The sequence below is a fragment of the Python bivittatus genome, unplaced genomic scaffold (genome assembly GCF_059951505.1).
Source record: "Python bivittatus isolate LINGU-HERP-01145 unplaced genomic scaffold, Pbiv_v1 ctg000310_np1212, whole genome shotgun sequence".
In the NCBI taxonomy this organism is placed as follows: Eukaryota; Metazoa; Chordata; class Lepidosauria; order Squamata; family Pythonidae; genus Python; species Python bivittatus.
This window is the reverse complement of record NW_028277054.1, coordinates 11,162,521-11,180,469: the sequence shown is the minus strand read 5'-3', so window position 1 is coordinate 11,180,469 and position 17,949 is coordinate 11,162,521. Positions and strand designations below refer to the sequence as shown.

At 40.8% G+C, this 17,949-nt stretch overlaps 1 protein-coding gene across 3 annotated transcripts in view; it reads left to right on the top strand.

The window, feature by feature from the left end:
- PTPRU (protein tyrosine phosphatase receptor type U) overlaps nt 1–17,949 on the top strand; it is a 312,459-nt gene that overhangs the window by 183,185 nt on the left and 111,325 nt on the right. For all 3 annotated transcript variants that reach the window (XM_088140061.1, XM_088140060.1, XM_088140062.1), the window contains 2 exons: nt 11,958–12,067; nt 15,235–15,436. In XM_088140061.1, the coding sequence (XP_087996187.1) occupies nt 11,958–12,067; nt 15,235–15,436 (312 nt within the window). The remainder of the gene's footprint in view (nt 1–11,957; nt 12,068–15,234; nt 15,437–17,949) is intronic.

The following is a 17,949-nucleotide window of genomic DNA, read 5'->3' as shown; positions in this document are numbered from 1 at the left end:
ATACTATGCAGGCCTGGTTTCAGCAATTTAGCTGCTTGAGGCAAAAAATTAGGTGGCATATTTGGTCTTCGGTTCATATAATGAATCAACAGGAACTGCTTAAACAGCATCCTTCATTGCCCTTGAAGGCCACAGTCTAGTTTAGAGGGCATGAGTCAGGCCTTTCAGCATCAGCCCCCTCCCTTCTTGAACACTTGGCTGCCATCCCTAGTCTTTTCCTGCTACCTAACTTTAGGAAGCAGCCACCTAATTTTACCTAATAGTAGGGCTGGCCTTGAAGATACTCTTTTTTGAGATCCAGAGGTTCAGTTTAGCCAGCTTTTGCTATGTCCAGCTCTGCATTCCTAACCCATTTTTTCTCAACTAGTACCTGCTGTTTTTAACCATGCCATAATTGTTCCAGCTGTTTCTGTCGTGTTCCCTTTTACAGTAGCTCCAGCTGTGCTTTCACTCTACTGTAAGCCCTCCAGCTGTTTTTCTTATTAACAAGGCTTTCTTTTTAGCCTTTGAGTTGAATATGATGTCTAATCTAGTGTGCTGTCTATGTTTCTCCAGGGATCAATACATCTTTGTCTGAACAGGGTGATTCTGTAAATTGTACATGTCTGTTTCAATTATCTGCCTATCCAATTTATTTAATGTGGCAATCTCAACCTTTCCAAGACTGGTTTATAAAAATTCATTTCTCATATATTGTTACTATCCAACAGAACTCATTAGAAATTTATGCTTTTGAGAAATTGTTAAGTCCTTTTTCATGTATAAATAATAAGTAATTGGTTAGAAAAGTTGTTTTGATCTGAAGGGCAGAAGCAAGCAAAAAGATAGTTAGAATGGCCTCTTTTTGTTGAACTATTACATTTTTTTAAAAAAATCCTCCTGTAACTGCTAGATTCTCTTTCTCTCTCTCTTTCTGAATTCTCTCTCTTTCTGTCAATCACAAAGACTAACACATATGGATACACGTATGTGCATTGGAGTACATAAGGCTGTTTCACACATTATAATGTCCTGTCCTGTCCTGTCCTGTCCTGTCCTGTCCTGTCCTGTCCTGTGTGCCTTTGAGTCATTCTTGACACCTGGTGACTGCCTGGACAAGTTCATGCAGTTTTCTTGGCAATATTTTCAGAAGTGGTTTCCCATTTCCTTCTTCCTAAGTCTGAGAAACAGTAATTTGTCCAAAATCATTCAGCTGGCTTTGTGCCTAAGGCAAGACTAGAGCTCACAGTCTCCAGCTGTCTAGCCGGGTGCTTTTAACCACTACACCAAACTGGCTTTCATAAGTCTCCATAGTGTGACCAGACTTCATTCCTTTTATTTGTATTCTGGCTTTCTAATTGGGCAAATACTCAAAGTGGCTTACACAAGTCGAACAACTAAACCAGAATGTAAAAAGTTAAAAACTTGGAATAAAATTAACACTTCCATCCAATATTGAAGAATGCCCTTCTGATTTTCCCAGCCTGTGGATGGAACCACGAAAATGGGAACAGTGTGCTTTGAGTAATAGTAACTAGCAGCAGGATATTGCTGTGGGTTGGAGGAGGATACTTAAGCTGAGATTCCATCCTGCACCTCCACAACAGGATCAGATTTCTCTTTGTGGTTTAGAGAGAAGAATATTTTACTGAAGAAAAATCTCTTCATGGAGTTGGAAGCCCACTGAGATTCCTCATTCCCAAATTACAGATTGCTGAGTGATGAAGCTGTGGCTCTAAGATGTGGGCATTTTCTCCAGGGGCTCCAGTTCCACTGATCGGCAAAGCAACACCCTATTTTACGTGTAAAGAAATTTGAAACAGAGATGGCATGGCCTTGTGGGATGCCAGTTGAAGCTGGTCTCTTCAGCCCAGTACATACAAGCTCCTCTGAGCTTCTTTCCCCTTTTCGGCTGCCCCTTTCATCATCAAACTGGCTGCTAACTGCAGGAAACTTTGTCAATTTTTTTGGCGCTAGCTGGGCAGCTCAAAAGCTGAGTTGCTTAGAGGCCATCCCCTTTCCTAGTTTATTCACTTCCTACTGAGATCAATGATATGGAGAAAAAGGAATCTTTGCTGTCATTTGATCCTTCAAAGGTTGTTCCAAAACATTAAATAATGAAAGCATTTTCCATTAGGAAATGGAATGGCTCATTAGTAGGCGATCCTCCACTGCCCGATCTTATCCTCCCAAAGTAATTGGGAGCTTTCCAGAGGCAAATGGTGTTCATTCACTTGCATTTACCACCTTGACATTGCAAATAGTCACAGCCAGGATTGCTTTGATGCTCTTACATGTTCCTTGAGGAGCAAAGCTTGCTGAATTGTTTTTTTATTGTCGAGGGGTGGGATTTTGCTTATTATTTTTACCACATATTTGCGCAACAGAGATTGGCCCTAGGACTGCATGGGGAAACTTAACTTCAATGTCCTGCTATAGATCATCAAATTCAGAGCGGTTGGCAAGAGCTATGTGTCCTAGCCTGCTAAGACAGAAGAAATAAAAGGGGAATATGAGAAAGAGTAAAGAGAAAGATGATGCCGAAAGAGAGAATAGGTGGATCTATTCACTCCTTGCCGTGACCTCAGCTATTTCTTGATTAGTGCTCATGGAATAAACATGGAATAAGTATGCATGCTTCCTTTTCTGAATGTTGGGTTGCTATATGAATGCCACAAAATGCATCACACAATCCCCCATCTTCACTGGAACAAGGACTGTTTTTCGTAGCATTGAGAATGTAATTACCATTGGGGAGTTTCTCAGAAATTTTAATTGCTTTGTAGGAATTATGTTGCTGAGAGCTTACTTTTGGAATACCATATGATTTTGTTAAGATTTAATATAAATATCATTTAAAAGTTGGTGGAGAAGAGTAATGGTTGAAGTGCGTTGTGGTCTCCTGGCTATGTAATGCAAACTAGACAGAATATTCAGAAAATTAGTTCCTTTTTATCATCCTGGTTTTGATATCTCAGGTGCATCACAAAGACTTGTAATAAAATGGAGCATTTGCATAGTGCTGAGAACAGATGAAGACCATGCATCTGTTTTCCTGCACAAATACATATATCTGCCCCAAAGGTTTCCATAATTTAATAAGTGCTTTGGGTAGGACATTTCGCTTCTGATTAAATTAGTTTGTAAATCAAGTGGAAATACTTTATTTGCACGGGTTTTACAGCAAATCAGATTGTCCTCCCCCAGTTGCTCTCACCAAATAATAGAATCTTATCTGAACCTTGTAGAGATTAGCTATAGATATTTAGAATGGAAAGTGGACAGCTTATTCCCAAGACAGGAAAAAAGATCCAACAGAGGACTAAGGAAAATGCAAGCTCTCAGTTTTTTACTCATACCTTTCTCCCACTTTGCCAATATCTCAGCAGTTTCAAGAAGCAATTTTGAACCATTGCATACCTTCCAATGGCTCACCTAAGAAAACAGAAATATATGCTTATAGCATCCCAGTTCTCACATCTAAGCTCACTGCCCCTGCTTGCGGCTTCATGCTACTGGGCACTGCTTTGTTCCATCTTCTGTATCTATTATTCATTTATTCTGCAGCCAGGTTTCTTCCACTGATTTAAAGGCCAGTGGGATGCTCTTTTGATTAGTGAGATTCTAGAAAAACCCAATTATCCTGCAAATGGTTATCAACAGTTCAAAATATTTCTCAGCAGTTGCCTGGTGTGAAATAGCAGGATGTATGCTCTTGTGATTTCTCAGGCCTCATGCCCAGGCATTTTAGAAGCACAAGGACAATAGACAAGATGCATCTCTTCCTGGCTGAAGAACGTTCTGTTCTAAAGATCCCAGGGAGAAATGGACAGTGGTGGCAATTGCAATAAACCTTCATGCCTTCTCAGTAACAGAGGTGAATAATCTGCAGCGCATGTGCCCCTGTCAGCCCTCATTTTATAGCTCTGAGTTTGTATTGTTAAAATTCAGTGACAAAGTTTGGAAATTTAAGAATGCAATTTGGGGTTGCTTTGTTTATCTGTTTCTTTTTTTTTTTTAAGCAAAATAATCTTCTGCTAGGCTTACTGCTTTCCCAGCTGACAAAAACAAAGAGCGGATGTTTTAGCCTTTTCTGATTGAATGACCTCATGATGCCATTGCCGCACCCCCTGTGTCTGTTGGGAACCATAGCCGTTCTTTTATTTTTATTCTTTCCAACCCAACAGAAGTTGGAAAAGAATTATTCAAAGGGGTTTGGCCCTCTGTCTGTCTGTCTGCCTCTCACCTCTCCATCCATCCACGCACATGCAATAGGCTTGTGCCTACGCTGGCTAGTCCCCGGGGAGAAAGTGCAGACATCCCCTCTCCATAGAGAGACTCAACACATTACATCGTCACAGTACACAGAAGAAAAATACAAACGCCTCTTGTGGCTGTTGCTGGTAAAGGGGATAGAAGGAATTCCAGAAGCCCTGCTGTGCTTACGTTCTTTCTCTCTCTCCTTTGTTATCAGAAGGATAACTCTGAAAACTGAACAGAACAGGGTCAAATTTGACACTGGAGGAGTTTGAAAATGGGTCAGGTTCAGCAGGGGGCCAAGGGAAAAAGATCCAGAAAAAAAAAAAATCATCCAGTGCATCCAATGGGAGAAGCAATTGGGGACCAGCTGACTCCTCCATTCTAAGCCCCCCCTTCATTTCTCCCAGTCACATGACCCAGAGCCACCCTCTTATGAAGAGACTAGGAAGAATTCCAGGAGCCATGCTGTGCATGCTTTCCTACCTTTTTTCCAAGTGTGGAATCTGGTTACAAGTTGCTTGCTCCTGTCCAAAGGCAAAGGATCCTTACCTGCCTTTCTTCCTCGCTTCCCTTCCCTTTATTTCTTTATTTTGTGGCTTGCAAACTCAAGGAACAGGGACCATTTGGACTCTGGAAAGATATTTATTGCTTGTAGGGTAAGATAATAGAATCTTGAAAGCCTACCAAGCAATTTTCCTGCACAACGTATACTTAATGTTATTAAAGTGGAGTTACTCTGAGTCTCTTTCTCGTACTTCTCCCATCCTGCATTGAAGAATCTTTTCTGTAATGACCCTGTTTCCTCCCTTAAGTGTCTTGCTGCCTCCTCTGTGTTCCCATGGTCTGTTAGACATTCCATCATTCCCTTCCTTTCTTCCTTCCCTCCTCCCTTCAGAATAAGTGCAGAAAACATGATCTGACCAAGATGTATGTTGTAGGGGGTATAGACCTTTGCGTCTGCAGGCCTGATTTGAATTAAAATGTTTAAAAATGATCCATTCATTGTAATAGATTACTTTTGAGGAAGATGTATTTCAAATGTGAGAACCGTGAACCTTATTGGGACTGAAATGGGGAAAATTCATGCTAGAATCATGACTGCTTCCTCTAGGGTAGAAAAGACAGAAAATTTAACCGAGCAACGTCCTTAAAGTAAGACAAGTTGGTCCTCCATCAGTTAATCTGTGCAAATGCCATTCTTGTGGCTTGCGCTAAACTGGTCTTTATAAAGCCTAGAAACCTAAACAAACGAACAAAAACTAAGCACTCTTTCTTTACATTGGAAATCATAGTTTATTCTTAGCTAACATTCTGCTTGCCTGTGGCAGGCAAATCACAGATCTCTAGCCTTTCCAATCTGGCCCTGGGAGCTTAATGCCCTGCTAATGATTACAGTATAAAGAGAAGAATAGCTTTAACGTGAACAGTATTCTTCTTATGACCCTGCCACCCCCCCACCCCCCACTATAGATTCAGAAACATGCTGCTAAGAGCAGTGAATTATGTCTTTTGATTTCCACATTCCACTGTTTGTTTTTTTGGTTCAGTTAGTTTGTTCCTTCTGTGTGAAGGGTAATAGGGTTGCTTTCCCCTTCTAAGGTGAACATAAATACCAAGTTCTGCCTAAAATTAGAGGGTGCAGTAAAGCTTGCCTGGCAGATGATATTTTTCATGCAGAGCCTTCTCTGCAAAGTGATTGCCTGCTTCGTTTGCCTATAATGACATCCTTGAAATTGGGGGATGAGAGGGGAGATTCTGTGTTAAATCAATAAATGCGTATCTTCAGTTAAGTCTGTTGTCTGAGACATTGTCTGTTATGATTATTATTGTGGGTTGTCAATAACAAGTGGAGGGTGGCACAAGCTCTGATAATCCAACCAAATTGTCTAGGATTACATATTTACCCCAGGACCCCATCAGGAGAATCAGAGTAGCTGGTTGCAAAAGTTCCCAGGTAAATGGCAAGTGGCTGCCATACCTGATGGAGTCTGGCTTGTTTGTGCAATCATAAAGCCAGATGCTGGTACATAACATCTAAGAGAAATTCGAAAGAGGAGATAACAACTTGGTTAATGTCCCTTGAAATCATTGCCTGACTTAAACTCCCTAGTACAGCAAGAAGCAATGATGTCCATGGTTTCAGTGTTTTCTCAGACATCCCCCTTGGTGCTCAGTTCTGCATCCATCTGACTTTTTATTCTTTCCAATACAATGGGATGTTAGAAAGAAATTATAGAAAGGGCTGATGACTCTGCCTGTGCATGGAGAGGATAACTCTTCTAAAAACCAAGCATCATTGGACCGAATTTGATGTGGTGGAAGAACCTAGCAAAAGATTGAGTTCAGAATGGACCAGATCTGGCTTGGGGTTGGTGGGGGAGGGAGGGAGGGAAGGAAGGAAGGAAGGAAGGAAGGAAGGAAGGAAGGAAGGAAGGAAGGAAGGAAGGAAGGAAGGAAGGAAGGAAGGAAGGTTAGTTCTCTGATGCACTCTTTGGAAGAGGATAAATACACAAGAGAGGTAGTTGGGCAGGAATTCTGAATGCTGCCTATTGCTCCATTCTAAGTCCCCCTTCTCCTTCCTGGTCATGTGGCTCAGCGCACTTTGGATGGAGCCTGTTCTAGACTTCCCAGTGCACACTTACAGAGAAATACACAGCACAAGGGGAGAACAGAAATACATAGACACAACATGGCAGCTGGCTGGGCAGAAGAAAATAGAAATTACCTCAATGGCCATGTCCAGTAAAAGGGTTGGAAAAAATTGCCGAAGCTGCGTTTGGCATGCTTTTGCATTCCATATTTTATTTAAAAGCTCTTTAATTAAAAATAAACAGGCAAACATAAATAAGGAAGCTAGCATGTGGGAAAGCAAAGGGTTCATCTCTAGCATCCTATTTTATATAAATAATGCACACCCTTTAGGGCTGACTTCCCATAATATTAGCCAATTTATGTCCTTTGCCCTGTGGCTTCTGAGAACAGTAAGTACAGGGGAGGGGGCATCATAAAAGAGAAGTTACTAACTTGAATATAATCTGGAAGGGTTGAATCAGCTCTGTAGCACTTTCCTAGTTCCTTCTTCTAGGACTCAAAACTTTTTTTTTTTAAACATGAATAAAGATAAAATATAAAATGGATAGATTTCAGGATTCCAAGATATACATGTCTCATTTTACTAAAACCTCAAGGTCTACCAACGTGCTGGGGATAATTATTTTGCTGCTGTCCATGCCTTTTGACCATTCCCGGTGTAGACAACATATCATGCTAGTTGATCCAATTGGCATAGCAGGACCAGTGATTGAACATTCAGAACGCATCTTGCTGCTGTTCAGCTAGCCAGTCTGTTATCTTCCCTCTCAAACTTCTATAGTTTCTCTTTTGTTTTTAGTTAGCATGTTGGTTGCCTTGGTACATGCAAAACAGAATTAATCTGTTCCTATAAAATATACATGAGCAAGAATTGCCTGCAGATTCACCAGGCATGTATTTGTCTGAGTGCTAATTTGTGGAGGATTGAGGGGCCTCTATCTGGTGTAATCAGCCCAAAGTGATTATGCAAAAGATTATGCAAACACATTCAGGTAATGGAATGGTGTGATTTTTCCTTTGGCTGTTAACATTTCTGTTCTCAACATGTTCCTTTAAATCAATGTGAAAGTTCCGTTCCCTGGTTCAGGATGAGTGTCCTGAAGTTGATGTGTTATAGTGCTTAGAACAGTGTTTCTCAACCTTGGCAGCTTTAAGATGGGTGGACTTCAACTCCCAGAATTCTGGGAGTTGAAGTATACCCATCTTAAAATTGTCAAGGTCGAGAAACACTGGCTTAGAGTGTTAAGAAAGATCAAAGAGGCCCACCTAGACATTTCTGAGCGTTGATGTTCACAAGACGTTCTTGAGCAAAATCTTACCTTAACAGCTTGGGCAGGAGGATAGACTCGGAGAAAAAATTCTGGGTCAGAAAGAGAAGTGCCTTTCTTTTTTGTAGAAAGAATGGATAAAGAAGAAAACTGATGGAATAGATCTTCTGGTTTCCTAAATGAAGATGCTATTATCTTTTCTCATATTCTTGTAAACATAAATTTGGGATTTGTTATGGTGATGTTTTGAGCTTATTTGTTGAGATGGAAAAATAAAGGTTTTTCTTTTTCTGTGATTTAGCCTTCTATCTCCTTACAGTCTCCATGGTTGCCTCTTCTTCCCTACTTGAAGAAACCCTCATGAGGGTAGGTAGATTACAGGATATCTTTGAAGTATAAAAAGTGTAAGAAGTCAGGGAGGCTGCTAATTACCAGAAGATGAACTGCGCTGTGCACAGAGCCTTTGGTTACTTTTAGTAAGGGAGTCCAAGAATATTATAGCCCACCAGTGAAAATGTCACCAATATATTCACCTTTGTGGGACTGGAACCTAAAATACTGTTTGCCACCTGGAGTCATTGCTGAGAGGACTCTACAAATTGATTGATTAAATAAATTATTTATTTCAAATTAAACTGAATGAGAATAGTAAGGAAACCCCTGCCCCCGCAGACACAAACATATTCTTTGGCACAGCCCTAAGAAAAATAAATAGTAAGAGAGCTCAGAGATCTTCATGCAATCCTTTCTCGCTGTTTTCTTATGGGGTTGTTTCCCATAAATGTTTCCAGCCTAAACATGCTCTCTTTGAAGTAAGTTCTATTGATTTTGATTGAATTAATTTTCAAGTAAGACTACTATAAGATTGCAGACTTCTTTTAATTTCCAGTTTATGATCCACTTATAATTTGAGTAAGAGCATGTGGGTTATATTACTCTTTCCCTAGAGGAGGCTAGGTTAGTTCCTCCCTTCCTTTTTTTTTCAGATAGCTGCTGAAGAAGATAATATGCCATTAAATTTTTGATGGTTAATGTTGCTTTTATATGTTTATTATATTGGTTTGTTTGCCTGGCTGAGTTCCAGTTTTGTTTTCCTTACTCTGATGTATTATTACTCTTATTATTTTTATATGAACATCACCTTCAGGGGGTATTCCAAACATATATTAAATAAACAAATGATCCATACCTATTTTTAAAAGGGTATTTTGTTCAGAGGATCACAGAAGTCCGGTAAGAGAAGTGGGTGTGAACAAGCTGTCGGTTTGGAAGATGCAAGCCTTCCCATTATACTCTCAGCAATGTCTGGGCTCATGTTGCCATTCTCCACTTGATTTAACGATGTGAAAAGAAAATCACCATACAGTTCTATTAGATTGAAATGGCAGAATCCACCAGACATTCCACTGCAGTAATGATAATGCATTGAGTACATTAGCATAATAGCCAAAGTCCAAAGTAATATACAAACAGATTGTACTTGGGAAAGAGGCAAACTAAAAATATGCATATATTCAGGAAAGTTATGTACAACAATGTACACACTGGGATGCTTTGCATGGAAAATGAATGTATGTGGTTGATAAGATTGCATAATTCACTAATTATGACTTTGGGTGGCTAACATAGGATTAAAAGCACAGAACAAAAATAACAAAATAAACATAAAAAACACAAAGACACAATACAACTGAGGCCAAACCGCAGTCATGCCCACATTCCCAAAAGTGTTACAAGATGGGAGCATCCAAAACCCTAGCCCAACGCCTAGGGAAAAATCAGGTTTTCAAGGCCTTACAGAAGGCCAACAGGGTTGGGGCCATCCAACTCTCAGGCATGTTTTGCAACAGAAAAGGCAAACCTCAGGTGACAGTGTTGCATAGATGGGATCCAAAGCATGCTCGCTCTGTCAGATCTTAAGGGATGGGCAGAAACAATAAAAAATGGGAGGTCTCACAAATAACCTGGCCCTATGTCATGAAGGGTTTTATAGATGGTAACCAGGATCTTAAACTGCACTTGTAAGCCTACAGGGACCCAGTGCAGCTTGCACAGTAATGCTGTTACATGGCCCTACCATGGTGCATTCATAATTGCCTGCACCGCTGCATTCTGGACCCATTGTAGCTTCCAAGTGGTCTTCAAGGGCAGCCACATCTAGGGTTCATAGTGGGAGTCCAAGTGAGAGGTAATTGAGGCATGAATAACTGAGGAGGACATCCCAATCCAGGAATGGGTTCAGTTGGATTTGTGCGAAGGGCTTCATGGACATGGCTGCCACCTGCTGTGGTAGGAGGAGCCAAGAGTCCAAGAGGAACCTCAAATTGCATATTAGTTCAGTCTGGGGGAGTGTAACCCTGTTCAGAACTAAAGATAAAAGTCCTCAGATCTGGAGGGATAAAACATACATCCTACCTGTGTTGCTTGGGTTAAGCCTGAACCTGTTCTTCCCCATCCAGATCCCCATAGCTCAAGACACTGGGAAAGAACTTTGAAGGCATTACTTGGTCAATCTGGGGTGGAGATGCATAACTATCAACAATGTACTGAGCATACTTAGTCCCACGCTGATGGATGACCTTACTCCATGGTTTCATGTAGGTGTTAAATAGGAATGGAGAGAGTAGAAAGTTCTGAGGAACCCTACTAAGATGGCTGTAGAGATAGATGTCACGCCCCATCAACATTGACTGGAACTGGCCCCAAAAGAAGGAGGAGAACCACTGTAAGACCATGCAGAGAGATACTAATATCAAAGGCTGCTGAGTGTTTAAGAAGAGCCAGGGTGGTTGCACCACTCCCATCTCAGCCTTGCCAAAGGTCATCTCCAAGTGCAATCAGTGCTATGAACCCTGACCAAAAAGGATCCAGATAATCTCTTTCCTCCAGGCCTTTCTGGGGCTGCAATGTGCAGGGAAGGTTGGAGACAGGATGAAAATTGTCCAGCGGAGTTGGATTTAGTGTTGGTTTCTTAAGGAGGGGATGGATGACCGCCTCTTTAAGTGGAAACCCACCCCCTCGCAATATGTATATGTTACAAAAAAATTGCACAAAGAAACACAGATTAGATTAGAATCAGTAATGTTGGGAAAGTTTGCATTAAAACTATGCTTGTGGGAAGTGTCATACAATATATCTGGGCAAGATGGGTGGCATATAAATTTAATTAAATAAGTAAATGTACAATTTTACTTATTTTTTAAAGACATTAAAGACAGTGGAATGGAAGAAGTGAATCCATGTGACTTAAACATTCATTAGTGTTAAACTGATATGCGTATCTTTCCCTGTCTAAAACCTTGCAAAATGTGAGGTTGAAGTTGTGAATGAGGGTATCTAAGTGTGAAAAAATGTTATGCACTCAGTTCTGTATAATGAAGTTGAAAATCCACCCACCATGGCTATCCTTGATTTGTGTGTGTGTGTGTGTGTGTGTGTGTTTTAATATTTTATTGATTTTAAATTGTAGTTTTTGTATTGTTTTGGTGTTTTTATATTGTTAATTGTTTGTGAACTGCCCAGAAACATATATTTGAGATGGGTGGCTCTATACATTGATATAATACATAAATAAATAAAGTTGAACACAGCAAATGTATTTCCAAAATTCATCTTCCACCTGTTTATGTGAAGTATGAAAAAGGCATAGATTTGGATGCCTAGATTCAAGACAAGCAAAAAGCCCTCAGTTAGGTAAGCTGGGATGTGATTTTTAACATCCCCAGGATTGGCTTAAGGTTCTTTTCATGATGTTCCCAATTTTAGCTTCATTTGATGTTCCTCTAGTTCTTGTTCATTTTAGGAGTAAGAAATGTCTTCTCATTCTTTTTATCTCTCTTTCCCATCTACTCATTCAAGTTCCTGGAGGCATAGCTTCAGAGTCCCTCACATTCACCCCCCTGGAGGACATGATTTTTCTGAAATGGGAGGAGCCAGTGGAACCCAATGGTCTCATAACACAATATGAGGTATGCTGTAAGATCATTTTGGGGAGGTGGGTATTCTGCATGTTTTTCCCTTAACTCTCTTTGTTTGTTGTTTAGTCGTTAAGTCGTGTCCGACTCTTCGTGACCCCATGAACCATATTGCGCCAGTCCTTCACTGCCTCCCTGAGTTTGCTCAGTTTCATGCTCATTGCTTCAGTGATGCTATCTAACCATCTCATCCTCTGCCGTCCTCTTCTCCTTTTGCCTTCAATCTTTCTTATCTCTCTTACCATCTGCCAAAGTCAGAAAAAGAAGGTTCCTGTTAATGCATTAATTAAATTTTGCTATGAGTATGAATAATAGTCTTGAAGTATAAGTGAATTCTTGCTTAGAGATGTTGTATGCATACTCTCTAACAGAGGTGATCTCAGGAGAGAGATTCTATTCTATATGAAAGATAAGAGGGAATTCCAGTTTTAATAGGATGCTACCACCCTAGCTACATATACGTATTTCACATTCTTGTAAGTGAAGTACATTGTGGCTGATCCTAAAAAGCTAAGTAGGGTTGGATATGGTTAGTAATTGGATGGGCAGCCAACAGAAAATCCCAGGGAAGTTGAAGAAACATACTGGAGAAAGTCAATGGCAAAGCACTTTTGTATTGTGGCCAAGAAGACTACATGGACATGTCTATAAAGGCATCAGAAGTCAAGCTTGAATCGAAGGAGAACTTACATTTATAAAAAAAATCTTACTTACATATTAGGGCATCATTTTAGTCAAATATTTTATGTTGTGTTAATGGGTAGACAAATGAAATATTGCAGGTCTATTTCTTTTGTTCTTTTATCAAGTGGTCTTTCTGCAGAATTGCGAACCAATGTATGATCAGAAGCAGTGCTTCGCTTTTTTTTTCACCAGCTGTCATTGCTGATTTGGGTCTGTTAAAACAACAACCACAAAAATAACAACACAATCAAACATCTCATCCAAGCATCATCTACATTCAACATACCCAAGTAATGGCATCACCAGAGGGTTACCATGCCAAATTGTACTCATTGAAGAGACATGCATATATCCATCCAGTTTCAGTTCTACACACATAGCTGAAAAGATGATATTTTATGTGTATAATTGTCCCTCCTAGTTTTGTTTTGTTTTTAAGAAAAAGTCAACACCTTTTCAAGGGCATATAAAAGCTTTGAGGAAGAGTTAAACAGAAAAACCACGCAAGGGAAAATGATCAACCCCTCTTCCCGGCACATTATGGTGGCTGGGGGATTCTGGGGATTGTGATCCCAGCACATTGGGGTAAAGGCAGCAGGTTGAGGGCTCTTTCCTCCCCCCCCCCCCGGGAGCTTCATGATTAAATGGGAATTTGAACCTAGGGGTCTCCAAGCCTAGATTCTAAACACTATATAAAATGGCTCCAGCTAAGTTCTTGGAAGAAGGTCCGGCATTGGCTGCAGTAAATATAGATGCTTGAGTTGGGCTCCTCTGCATGCGTAATGGTATGTGGGAATAACCTTGGGAGACAGGAGAACGGCCACAGCCAGGGGAACAGTCAGAGAAAAGGCAGCTTAGCTTGCAGAAGGAATGTGAGCATGGCAAATGTCTCAGAAGGGGCCCTCCCTAGTTTCTTGGGCTGTAAAGGCAATGGGGGAGAAATGTTGCAAGATTCTGTTAATTAACTTTTCAATAAAGTACAATTAGCCCATCTGGTCGTGCTTTCTGTCTGGACTACCTCACAAGGCTGACAGCATGCTCTTTAAAGCTCTTCCCCAAGTGGTTGCTTTCTACAAATGATCTCTGTAGACGTAGATCACAATAGGTTCATTTCTCTACTACCATTCTGGATAATATTCTTCCCCAATCTGACACTTCTCCAGATGTATTGAGCTATAGTTCTCAGCAGGCCCTTTTAAAGGAGTCAGTGAGAATCATTGCACCAGGTCCCACACATGGAAGGCCCACCATCCAAGATAATTTTCAATACCTGAAGAACTCTAATGGATCAATATGTTTCATTCAAGGCAGTAAAACACATCAGTTAAATTATAATGCCAAGAGTTATTTCAAAATGTTGCGTTTCTTCACATACTCTTGTTGTCTTTGGTGGGCAAAAACAGTGGAGAATGTGACTTGAAAAAGTTACTTGAAAAAGGCCTGGACTTCCATATTTCCCATCCAGTTGTCACACTCCTTGGGAATTCTGTGAGTTGTAGTTCCCATGTACCTGGAAGATGATTGGCTGGGCATTGTTTGATCAGGGAGCCAATTATGATGAGTCGTTCATGAATGTTGAGCTCCAGGAATCCCTTAAGCTGTAATGCCAGGTAGGGGCCTGGGAGGGAGGGTAGAAAGTGACCTCAATTTCAAGGACTTGCACAATGATTGGGGACGGCTTTGTCTGTCAGACAAGCAGAGCAATAATTGATGGGGTTTTCTGTATTCTCAGCCAGGTGCTGAATGGAGAGTCTTTTCTTTGCTTCATTATTGTCAGATAGTGTTTGAATAGGCCTATCTCTGCGTGTGTTTTGGCTTCTCCCAAACGCAGCCAGGCAAAACCTCCCTTCCCTCGTTCGGCTTTTTATCCCATGCCTTTGCCCTCTCTGGCATCAACAAAAATTATTGGAGCGCGGAAACTGCCGAGTGAGAAAAGCTTGATGCTTATCTGCACAGCTCTTCCCTACCAGGCTGAAGGCTGCCTCTTGGAGAATTGACACAGGCTCTATTGTAATTCTGGAAGCACTTTTTTTTCTTAATAGTCTTGAAGATTAAGGGCAACTTTATAGTTCCTTCCCAGCCTATTGTTTCGGCTGCAAAATGCAAGCTGCTTTTCATTGCTGTATCTGAAAGTTCTCTCCAGCTCTCGCTGTGATGATCAATCAGCTTGGCTGAGAGCCACTATGGGTCTTATGTGGTTTCTTGCCTTTGATGGAATATTCCCCTTTACAAAATAATGCCCTGCCCATAGAAAAGTCAGTGTCAGGCAGAAGAGTTCTAAGTTAATTTTGCCCCTGATAAGCTTATTTTCTATGTGCAAAGATTTTTTAAAAAACACTTTTATTCACACTGTATTGCAGCATCTGGTCATTGTTGAAGCAACATCTGGAACATGGGTGGCTGTATAAATTCAACAAACAAATACATTCTGATCTCTGCATTCTGATGGTGTCTTAAAGTATATCCCTCTATCCTAGATCAGCTACCAGAGCATTGAATCCTCTGACCCAGCAGTTAATGTGCCTGGCCCACGACGCACTGTCTCCAAGCTCCGAAATGAAACTTACCACGTTTTCTCCAACCTTCATCCTGGAACAACCTACCTTTTTTCAGTAAGAGCACGAACTGGCAAGGGCTTTGGACAAACCGCTCTGACTGAGATCACCACCAATATCTCAGGTAGGTTGGGAGAAGAGAAAGGGCACTCTTTTTCTGGAACATCTTGACCTTGTTCAGAATTATGGAGCGTTTGGGTGCCTTTTCTCTCTAGATTGCAAATTGTTGCTTTGGATGGCATAATGTGGTTCTTTATTTTCTTTTTAAAAATGGATGGTGGTTTTCTGCTGACAAACAAACCCATTTTTGATTGCAGCATTATATTATAGTTCCACACCAGTTTCTGATGTAGAGGAAATTAACTCCATCAGTTTTTTTTCCCCTGCAGTTACACTTGGATTAATTCATTTGCACATTCTGTTTTGCTTCTCAATTGTTGCTATTCTTTTTTGACCCTTCCTTTGTATCCCATTCCTTTTTCCTGTTTGGAATTAAGGTGAAATCTCCTTCAAATTGAGCTTGACTCCTGATGGCTTCATGAATGCATCCATGCAGTCATGTATTGGGGTTGTTGGCAACAGTACAAAAGTGGCTTGCCTTCTTCCATTATCTTTTATTTTTCAACTTCCCAGTCCAATCTACAGCCCTGCAATTCCTTGAGGCTCTCTCATCCAGGCACTCACCTGTCCTGATCTTACTTAGCTTCTGGACTAAGACAAGGTTGCACAGATGCTGCCACCTGTAGGATATTATTTCCTTCATAGGGCGTTTGTGCAGGGTAAGTATGACAGCTTCTTACCCTTGTCTTGCAAGTTTGGCATTGCAATTCATATGGGGATCACACTTGTAGTTTGTAATTGCTTAGTAATAGAAATATCCCTTATGATTATGAGATAAATAAAGGAAGACCTTCAAAGGTAGGAGATGGGGTTTCTAGATGAAGTTTTTAGAGGAAAGCATTTGTATTCTCACTCTCCTAACATCTCTTCATTGCTCGTCATCCTCCATGGCTGCTTTCACTTCCAATCTGAAAAAACAAACAAACAAATAAACAAACAATCCATGAAAAGTGTTCCCTTAGGATTTAATTTCTTGGGATCTAAGGGAAGCATGAGAGCCATGAAGGCTGCAGAGCACAGCGAAGATATTTGTACTGTGAAGGTGCAACACTGAGACCCATTCTTGGTCATCTCATCACTAAGTAAATACAAATCCACCCATGAGGATTTCAACAAGACTTTCTCCCCTTGTGGGATGGGGGGCAGCGTGGCGGAGGGAATACAAAACAATTTTTTTCCTTCAAGTGAAAAGAAAATTATTTTTTTAAAAATGGAGAAGTTTGAACGCTAGTATTTTCGTGAGACCTTGTAATGCTGGCACCTTGCCATATGGCTTCCATCTGATACTTACAGCATTCTGGTGAGGACTGCACTGAAAGCCAAGAGGACGGGTGAACTAGCAAGGGGGCTCCGTTATTTTTAGCATTACTTCGTCTATTATTTTTTGTTTTAGTTTGGCTTTTATATCTTTCAATGTATTGATTGACTGTTTTAGCCCTGTTGTATGCCATCCAGAGTCACTTGTTCATGAGATGGGTGGCTATATAAAAAGTATAAATAAATAAATAAAATTGGACACTATACAGTCTATACTATGAGCATGTTATATTGCATGCAAAAGGCAGAAGCGATAGATATGGTGCACAAAACTCTCCTGTGTTTCAGCTCCTAGAAGTCTTCACTTTCCATGAGATTGGGGTCTCTTGGGGTCTTGAGCTGTGAGTACTGGCTTGCTAATAGTTGTTGAATGTTAACTGTTTAGGCTCCTATAGTGAGCCCAGCTGAAATTTAACCCACAGAATGGCTCCATGTAGTACTCTCAGAAGCTCATCCAGACCAACACACAAAGCCGCCGTCTCATTACTACAGCTCTTAAAACGTTTCCATGTCACTAAAATAAATTCAGATAGCTCTTCCTCTCTCAGATGCCATCCATACTTATTCTGATTGCAGTTAAACAATGCATTCCAGCACTGAGATGTGAGAGAGTGGGTTGAGGGATGGGGGAGTACATTAGCTCTTCTAGCTTGTTATTTTTCTGTGTTCAGTTTTATCCCAATCAGAAGGAATTTTTACTGCAGCACCAGAGCACAGAAGGCACTTCTAAAGAAATAAGGAAACCGGGTTGGGGGGGTTGGGGGCAAGACAGACTCAAAACCGTGCAGAAAGCCATAATGGGTAGTGAACTTTCCTTGAGGGGTTGCTATTAAACAACAACACTGAAAGTTTGTGAGAGCTCCATACACAGATAATTTATTAGTGTGGCAGGGGAATGGCCTAGTCAGGCCAGCACAGATTTTCAAGATGAACAAGATTGGGAAGTTCTCCATCTAGGCCAACAGAGCATGGTGAAGAACCACCTCCTTAACCAACAAGTGGTGTCACACCAACAACATCCAGGTAGAGAAGGAGTAGTTTACCAGCTGCCCAATCCTCTCTTTGTTGCTCCAGCGAATGATTAGGGTTCAAGATTCCTTCTCTTGAGTAAAGTCTCATGCTATCATGAGACCATGTGGAATGTCTTGGGTTTCCTTGGATTTACTCCTGTATCTATTTTGGGTGGGAACAATAATCTGG